The sequence below is a fragment of the Episyrphus balteatus genome, chromosome 4 (assembly GCF_945859705.1).
Source record: "Episyrphus balteatus chromosome 4, idEpiBalt1.1, whole genome shotgun sequence".
NCBI classification, from domain to species: Eukaryota; Metazoa; Arthropoda; class Insecta; order Diptera; family Syrphidae; genus Episyrphus; species Episyrphus balteatus.
This window is the reverse complement of record NC_079137.1, coordinates 71,863,534-71,873,512: the sequence shown is the minus strand read 5'-3', so window position 1 is coordinate 71,873,512 and position 9,979 is coordinate 71,863,534. Positions and strand designations below refer to the sequence as shown.

The 9,979-nt window shown below is 30.8% G+C and overlaps 1 protein-coding gene across 1 annotated transcript; it reads right to left on the bottom strand.

Moving 5' to 3' along the window:
• Positions 1 to 308: 308 nt before the first annotated feature.
• Positions 309 to 9,482, bottom strand: LOC129919340 (uncharacterized). Its single transcript, XM_056000199.1, has 2 exons — positions 9,464 to 9,482; positions 309 to 1,891 (listed from the first exon to the last, which is right to left on the bottom strand). The coding sequence occupies exons 1-2, from the start codon at positions 9,480 to 9,482 to the stop codon at positions 309 to 311; spliced, it is 1,602 nt and encodes a 533-aa protein (XP_055856174.1).
• Between the last annotated feature and the right edge of the window lie 497 nt (positions 9,483 to 9,979).

Here is a 9,979-nt window from a genome sequence, read left to right as displayed (position 1 = left end):
AGGTATTTACTACATGTTTGTGGAAATTACTAGTCCAGAAACAAGGGCAGTTTGTATTCAATGTTCATACTGTTGTTCGTTCATATCAAGCATTTTGAATGGATGAGGTTTCTGTCTGAATGTTCTATCCTAATGTGCATATTGAGAAGAAGATTTCTAAATGAAATTTTCGGTTAGACAGTGTGCGGGATTAGGTTAGGTTAGGTTAATAGGGTGGTGCACAGCTAAGCTGCTGCATACACGGGGGCCTGTTGGTCCATTGTGATACCCTCTTATTTTAAAAATCGCAATGATGTTCCTAAACTGGTCTATCGGTTTACAAAGACTGGCTCATTAACGAACCATCCTGTACTTTCAATAAATTTTCTCATGTTAGCCATTGGTACCTGCGCTAGATCGTCCAGTTCTTCCACGAACCTCGTTCCAAAGAAACGAAGTCGGTTTGTTTGGAGGTTTGGACATTCGCAGAGCAGGTGTTTAATGGATTCTATCTCCTCTACATCTTGACAGCTCCTACAGAAATCAGGTGCAAATACACCCATTCTAATAGCCATTGTGCCAATGGCACAATGACCCGTTAGTACACCTATCAAGACTCTAATGTTCTTTTTGCTCAGGGATAATAAATACCGAGTTTCTTTTTCATTGGTTTTGGGCCATAAACTTCTAGAAATAATGCAATCGTCCCTAGTTTTCCAGGTGTTATTGATTTGTTCTCTAGTCAATAGGTCTATTCTCCTTTTGAGCACACCGATAGGGATATCTGGTCCCTTTGCTAATTGGATGCTAATATTCTCATTTGATGCTGAGCCTAACCTAGCTAGTTCATCCACTATTTCATTCCCTTCTATTTTGCTATGTCCAGGAACCCAGCAGAGTTTAACTTGGTTAGTGTAGCAAATACTATTGATTCTTTTCCTGCAGTTTAAAACCGCCTTGGATCTTATTGTCTCACTGTCTAGAGCTTTGATAGCAGCCTGACTGTCCACAAAGAATGTAATCTCCGAGGAGATTAGTTTTTCTTTGAGTACCAATTCTGCCGCTTTCTCTATAGCAAAAATTTCAGCCTGAAAGACACTACAATCGTCTGGGAGTCTGAATGATTCTCTAATATTGAGAGGTTTGCAGAACACCCCAGCTCCTGTTCCTGATTCCATTTTTGAACCATCAGTGTAGAAGGGTATTCCTTGTTTGCTGATAAGCGAATTGTGATCCCATCCTTTTCTTTCAGGTATTAAAATGGAAATTTTTTTATTGAAATCTACCAAGGGTGGAATGTAATCTGTAGTCGCTTCCAATCCAGGAACTGTGTCGTATCTTTGCATGATAGACCCATGACCATAAGTGTTTTGCTTCCAGTAGCCCAGTTCTTTTAATCGAAGTGCGCTTTTGGCTGCCGTGCATCTTATGAACTCGTCCAGGACTGGAAGGTCCAAGATCATTTCTAAACCTGCTTGTGGCGTAGACCTTTGTGCCCCTGTAATCCCTATACACGCTAGTCTCTGTACTTTGTTAAGGTTCTTGAGATAGCTTGATTTCTCAACAGCTTCCCACCATACGATCGAACTATAGGTAAGTATGGGGCGAATAATCGCCGTATACATCCATTGGATGACTTGAGGTCGCATACCCCATCGTGCACCAAAGGTTTTTTTGCAAGTGTAGAAAGCGCATAGTGCTTTTTTCATTCTTTCTTCGGTGTTACGTTTCCATGTAAGCTTGGAATCTAGGATTACTCCAAGATATTTAGCTTCTTTGGAAAGTATCAGAGGAATATCATCAAGTTTAGGAGGATTAAAGTCCCCTTGTTTCCTTTTCTTCGTGAACAGAACTAATTCCGTTTTAGTGGGGTTAACCCCAAGACCATTTTGGGCTGCCCAAGAAGATATTTCTTTGCGGGATTAACATATTAAAGTTTTTATTACAGATTTCAAGTATACTAAAATGTCTAAAATATTGATCAAAAGATAAAAATGTGCTGTAAAAATATTTTCTACAGAAGGGAGCCGATTGATGCAGCTACTTTAATTTAATGAGAATTGCAATATTAAATTTGTGTAAAACACAAAATAGTGGATTACAAAAACAAATTTTATTAAGTTTCTTAGTGTGCTTAGTAGGTTGATGTATTAAAAAATCTCGAAATATTATTAGGTAGCCTTATTTTTCGTATGTAATTATGTATTGCAATCAATTTCATCAAGTTAAAGTTAATGAATATTTGTACACCAATATTGCCGTGAAAAATTGAATTTAAATTTTAAAGGCTATTTGTTATGACTTTGAGAGAGTAAATTACCAATATTTTGGTTTTATATTTTTACCGACTTCCAAAAAGGAGGAGGTATTCAATTCGTTTGTATATATTTTTTTTTTTCTTTGTTACCTCATAATTTTGGGCTGAGTGATATTTTGATAATTCTTTTTGTGTTGGATATCTGGTGGCTGCAATGTGGTCCTATTTTAATTTCGTTCAGTCAGGGCCGTCTTTAACTATCCTGGGGCCCTTGGGCACAGAAGAATTTGGGGCCCTTTTGGAAAATAAAATAAGTACAATGGTTGGCTTAAAGGCAATGGTTATGGTTAAAAAGGGGTGCCAATATATCGTTTCATATAAAGTAAAGGGGGTGCTTATAATACGTGCATCGAGACATCAATCATTGCTACTGCCAATAATTGTACCCTGTATCCGTTATAAGTTTCAGTTTGAAGAACTGGAAAAAAGAGCTCAAACGGATTGATAAATTTGCTAAAAACTCGGTACAGACGATTTCTACGTAATTTTCAAGAGCCGTTTTTTTTATTTGTTGCCTTTTTATTTTAATGTCTCTTTTTCAACGGATATCTCCAATATAAAGTTTTCGCGATATTGCAATTTTCTCAAAAACGGATAACGATTTTGCTTTGAAAAAAAAATATGTTTTGCTGCAAATAAGGCCGCACTTTTGAAAGAAGGAAAATATTTTTTGGACCGTTATTAACGGTACCTACTTGCCATAGAACCGATTTCTTAATGAAAACGACACAACCAATTTTAATGAAAATTTTTACATAAAAAGGTTTATACTGATATTAAAATTAAGAAAACTTAAAAAAAAATTATTTTGGATTAAACAAAAAAATTATTTTTTTTTTTTTGAAAAACAATTTGTTTAAAAGTTATTTATTGAATTCTATGTGTCAATCTTTAAATACGAGAGCAATTCGCAATTCAAATTAAAACCATTGTATCATGGCGTTTTCCATTGAACCAAAAGATTGATGTACCGTCGACGAGCCGGCAATAGTTTTTTCTCAAACGTTTTCCAACGGAAAAAGTATTGATGTTTTTTGCCGACGAATTGATTCTTTTTCGTCTTTTAATACGAATCTACTCATATTTTTACCCTGATTTTAACACGCACTACAAATTTGACAGTTTTGCAAACTTCAAACGTAATTACTATTTAAGTAAAAAGATAATGGAAGAGAATTCGTTGTTTTTATTAATAATTAATAAATAATCTTACCTACAGTGGAAAAAAGGTATTTTTCTTGTTTTTTTTGAAAATATTATTGTCTCATTTTTTTTTTGAAAATTGAATTTGGGTTTGGTGGTTTGGATTTAAAATTTATGTCCGCATACAACGCCACATAGTTTGTTATCTGTTTGAAAACATATATTTTCCGTTGCCATATAAAAACTAAAATTTTTTGGTAGATGGTCTGACCGACAAAAATGTTTTGAGAATATAATATTCGCTCCTTCGGGGCCCCCCTGAGAATGGGGGCCCTGGGCACGGGCCCCGTGTGCCCTTATGGTAAAGACGGCATTGCGTTCAGTTCTGGCAATAGGAACTATTAGAAAAACCATAAAACCTAGTTTTAGCCATGGAAGTTGGTTTAATTTTTTTGATAAAAATGATTATTAAGGCATGAAATTCACTGTTTTGAAGATTCGCAAATTAAATGTACACACATTTTAAGTTCGTCAAATTGAGTCAAGTGTTTGAGTAAAGTTCACGCTGACTTCATAAGCTTATTTACTAAGGCACTCAGCTCCTTAAGAAGTAAAGTGACTTACTACAATGTTGCTTAAAAGCTGAATGACTAATTGTGAGTAATTCTTTTATATTGCACCTATTTAACATTGGTTGGGGTTATGTTCTATTTTTGTATGCAAGATTAATTAAATTCTTTTAAAGATTGCCCAAATCCTTGAAAAAGTCCGAACAGAATAAACTTTTACTTTTTACCATACCTATATTATTTTTAAGGAGTTCTTTAAAAAAATGAAAACGTTTATTTAAATAAAGTAAAATTTTATTGTATATTTATTTTGTCTATGTTTAAAAAACTAGGAAAAAAAGAGTTTATTTTAGGTTAAATTGCTTGTGATATAATCCTTTCGAACTGCACTGATCTGATTTGTATATTGTTCTGAAAATAAAAGAAAATAAATTGTATTGAAATTTTGTAAATTGTTTAACAATAAAACTAAAAATTAAAATATTCAAGACTATAGTTTTTAGGAAGAAAGCTGGTAGCAAGAAACTTATTAGACATATTAATAGACAGGTACTTAAGTGTAACTACAAACATTTTTATAAAAAAATATCACAAAACGACGTCTCTAGTTTCTGGGCGAGAATAACTCAAGTAGTTTTTAATATTTGCACTCGAAATTTGGTACATATCTTTAAAACATTATTTTGCACTTAAATATTTTCGAATAAGCTATAATAAAAATTATAAACAACAATTTTTAATATGTTTAAAATATTTCTGTGCAAAATAATGTTAAAAAGATATGTTCCAAATTTCAAGTGAAAATATTAAAACTACTTGAATAATGCACACTCAGTTAAAAATCTTCAACTATCGATATGGACGTTTAAAAATTAAAACCTTTCAAATTCAACGTTTTTGAAATAATTCACCTAAAATTAGCTTGAAAGTGATTTGAAACAATTTTAATTTAAATAACTCGACACATTATCTACCAGATTTTTGATTTAACTAATTTTATGTATCCTTTGTTTTTTGTTTTTTTTTAAGAAAAAATAAATTTATTTTATGTAGGTACACTGTTTAACAACAAAAAATTTGTTTAAGTACTTTTCTTGAAGCCTAGTTATTTTTGTAGGTTCTAGTTAAACCGCATAATTTAATTTTTCAATATACCTGCCTCCAAAATATGGATTTAGAGATACAAAACTGTTTTTTTAGTCAAAGAATCCAAAACATAATTACATCAAAAATTTGGCAGAAATGTTACAAAACCTCGTATTTTACCAGAAAAAAAATACATAGGCACATATAGATATACAGAATAAGGTACATTTTATGAACGTGAATAGCTTTTTCCACGGAACTCACGAAGAGAAATTTAAATTTTCGTGTGGAATCTTGTTCACGTGAAACTCACAATCAAGCATTTGTAGCTTTAAATTCTCTCACAAAAAAAAAAAAAAAAAAAGCCGTCAATGGAATCGTTACTTTTCTACAGAAATCATAGAAAATGAGTGAATGTGTGATTCTCAAGCAAATTTTTTTCCGAAAAATGCATTTTTTTACTTTTTTTCACTTTTGGGAATTATCAATGGAAAAGTTTACCTTTTTGTGAGCTTTTTCATGTAAAATAAAAAGCAATCAATAGATTTTTTCACTTTAATATTGAAGTGAAAAAAAGAAATAACTTTTAAAATTTGGAGGCACAAAATTATTTCGGGTGAAAAGAAGTTATAATCAAAGGAGGTTAAACTCAAACCACTGAAAAGCGTTCCTTTTTTATTAATTTTTCATATTAAAAATTTGGAAAAACAATAGTTAGCGTAGGTTGAGTTGGCGGGATCTTGTTATATTAGAAAATTATGGCGGGATACTATGATTCACTAATTAGCATCTAAAGCATAATTTAAAATCGAAAAATATAGGTAGGAAATACCAAGGTATTTTTTTTGTTCAATCTAAAAAATTTCAAATTCGAAATAATAAACAAAATTTTTGCCGTTTTAAAACACTTTTCCAATATCGGTAGGAATGTATTGTGTATATGGTTTAGACCGTTATTTTGGTCTTAAAAAATTAGAAAAAACAATTTTCACTACAAACTTTAATTTCCCATAATTAAAAACAGTACAATTTTTGCGTTACCTATCACAAGGAAAGATGTGAAAGTTAACAAGTGCGGCGTGAAAAACAAGAATATCGAATGAAGAAGGCGTATGTAACCATATGTAAACGCATGTATAAAATGCGTGGGCTCACGATGTTCATATATGTACAAACGAAAGGAATATTCAAAGGTATTTCCAGATTCTAATGAAGTAATTGAAAGAACACACCTAACAATTGTTAGAATCGGATCAACAATATAAAAGACAATTCAATAAATTATAATTAAATATCAAAAAGCTAATTAAATTTAATTCAAACACAAACCTTCACGAGCCGTGACTTAAAAGTATTCTTTAATTGATATCGATGTAATGTTTAAAACGTTTTAGTTTTTTTACAACAAGGTTTATAATGTTTATTCCAAAGAATTCTGCCAAATTCTTCGTTTTTTTTTTTAAATTGTACAAAACAATTTTCTTTTAAATTATTAAATCCATCTTCACGCACAAAAAATTTCCGTTTTTCTTAACTATACTGTCCGATTAAAGTATAACGTCGACTGCTACCATTCTAGATAGTGGCATAATTCCAATCACCTTTTTTTCTCAGAATTACTATAAATTCCACGAATGGAAAGGAAAAAAGTTTTTCTCGATTGAAAACCATATTAAATACTAACAAAATTTCTTACAAAAGCGCATATTCTGGAATTGAACGAATTTCCAGAAAATAATGGTGGGTTAAGAAAATAGTTGTGCTTTTTCTTTTCAAATAAAAATGTCGTAATTCAAATATTGTTGTCGTTGTCCTGGAAAAGGACATTTTGGCTTTTTATATGTAAATGTTGCACGTGTTGCTTCTCTATGCTTTTCTCTATAGACTTTGAAAATTTCCCACTACCTATTTTATTTGTCCTGGAAAAAATATCCTTTCTGATTTTCGTTAAGTTTTTTGTTTGAATGTTCTCTTTTTTTGGAATGTTTCCAAATGAATATTGAAAAAAAAAAAACATTCTTTTGTTATTTTCAGGTGGAAATTAGAAAATAATTGAACAAATCCACACACACAAATACACTCCATTCAGAACTAAAATTAACAAAACCAACTTTCGTGATTGTGGGGATAACTGAAACTTGTTGGCAGGACGACAATATTTTTCTATCGGTTTTTTTTTGTTCGCTTTTGTTTTTGTTTTAAATGGAAATTGTAGGTGAATGAGTGTGGTAAAATCGTAATTTCACTTTAATGTCAAACCATTTTAGACGATTTGTGTATTTACGAGTGATTGCAAAATTGGAACTATCATAGCAACAGGGACTAAACAGGATTTAGCCAACATAATAGAGAGATAGGTTAGGTAGGTATTGTTTTTTATAATTCCACAAAAAAAAGGATCTACTGCAAGTCTGCATTGAATGTACTTTATGTGAGCAATGTGGAAGGGAAATTGCGGGCGTTGTTGGAAGGACATAAAGTAATGCAAGTGGGCGGATGTAGTCTAGAAAGTTAGCTGGGCTGTGTTGTAGACTCGACTCAATTTATAGAGCCGAGTTGACTGCATGAGTTTTATTGAATATGGCTGGCAACAGTGCAGCAGTTGATTTTTTTTTCAGTTTTATTTTTTTTTTAGTTTGAATTTATCCTTTTTTAGGATATGTTGTGGAATTACTGAAATTTTATTGACAGACGCATTTTTAGTGGCGGTATGTCCAAAGTTAGGATTTACATTTAAGGCAGAACAAAACAAAAAAAAAAAAAAAACCGTTTACGAATTCAATATTAACGACTTTGAACGTCTAACATCTTCGTAAAATCATTACCTTTAAGGTTCTTGCCAATAAAATATTTTATCCTCTCAATAAAGTTGCACGTTTATTTTTTGAGAATGTTTTGCTATTGTTATAAAGTTTTCTTGAACTGCATCAAATCAAATTTACAAAAGCTACGAACATGAAAATAGAGCGAGGTACACGTTTTATTAGCTTAAATAGTTTAAATTCAGAGGAATATTTATATTCCTTGTCGAAAATTTATTACATTTTTTTTTTTCTAAAGATTTTTAAAGTTGTCTGACCAAAACTTTTTTCAATGAAAAACTACATATTTAAAAATAAGAAAAGTTGTTCTTTGCATACAACGTATGTTGGATTTTTGATTTGCGACCAATATCCAGTCTTAAATATATGTAAGTATGGTAAAAGTTGTTCTAGCTATTTATTAATGTAAAAAAATAATATTAATAAATTTATGATGGGCAAAAATATTTACAAGTTTTATGGAAGATTTGACTGAAAGTGTGCTTTTACTCTTTTAGCTAAAATTTTTTTGTTTTTTTTAAGTATGTATTTGCAATTTGTATACAAAAATTAAACAATTCAACATTTTCCATTGAATGAATCAATTGCAAGTTTTTTCTCTTAACTCGGTGTTTACAAATTTTTAAATTTAAGTCCAAAAAAATATCAAAATTGAATTATGAAAAAAATAATATAAAAAATGTTCCAAAAAAGTTCACTGTAGAGTCAGTTGGGGTAAGTGCGCGCACTTTTCACTTTAAGGCGAAATTGTGAAGATTCTGTAAGAGATATCAGCATAATGTTTTTTAGATTTGATAAACCTATACTTTGGGAACAAGAAAACACAGACAAAAAGTTTTTTAGTTTAAATATTTCATATGATTAAAAACAAAAACCAAATGAAGTCGAAGTGCGCACTCTTTCCCCAAAGTCAGGGGAAGATCGCGCAAAATCTTGGGTAAGAGTGCGCACATAATTTTAATAGGAATCTTGACAGTTTACGGCAACTAAATGTCTAAAAACTTAATGTTGTACTTAGTTAAACAAAACTTTATTTCAAAACTTTCAGGTTTTCACTAAAATGAATGAAAATGTTAATGAAAAACAAATTAAGTTCAAATACAAAAACTTAAACTCTATTTATAAAACAAAACAAACAAAAAAATATTTGACTTAAATTAGAAGATTACGGCCTTTCTTTTTTGGAATTCATGAATAACAGCCTTCTTTTTTCAAATTCAAGTTTCAAATGTTTCTGTCCTGTTGAAAAAAAGAAAAAAGTTTAATATGGGGAGAAGTGCGCGTTCTTACCCACAAATGGATTGCGCGATTTTACCCACAAAGGTACTTTTTTTTTCTATTTACCAAATTTATAATAAAATACAACAAAACCTAACAAATTTTTGACTTTAATCAAATATAAATATGCACAATTCCCACGCCGACGCTACACACTTTTCCCACACAACTTTTTTTTTTTGTTTTGAGCCAGGTTTTTTCAACCCGCTTTTAAAATTAAATGGAGCTAAGCACACAATCGCGAAGGTCATCACTTATTGACGTCTTACTAAGCGCTGATTTCCTCATTTTTCGTTTTCGTTTTTTTTTGGGCACAACTCGAGAAATAAGCACTGCGCGCTCTTACCCACTGAGCGATCTTACCCCAAATGACTCTATGCATTTGCAAAACTGAAACCGTAAAAAAATCGTTAAAATCAGACAAGTTGTGTGGGAAAACGTTGGATAAAGATAATGAGTTTTTAAAGTTATTCCTTTTTTTATTAAATTTTTGAATGTTGGGGCCGGATTCAGTAATGTTCCTCTATTTCGATAGAGAGCGAATATATATTTAATTTTTTTTTTTTAAATCAATTTTATGCAAACGGGTCAATGTTTATTTGTTCTAAAATTTGATTTTTATGTCTTAAATAATATTCTCTTAAAAAGTTTTTAAAGTTAAAATTTTTTAGGTATAAGAAAAAAATTATTTTTTTTTAACGACTATAATAATTTTTTTTTCAAATTTTTTTTTAAATTTAGATATTTATTCATTATCATAAATAATCACAAAATTGCTTATTTTA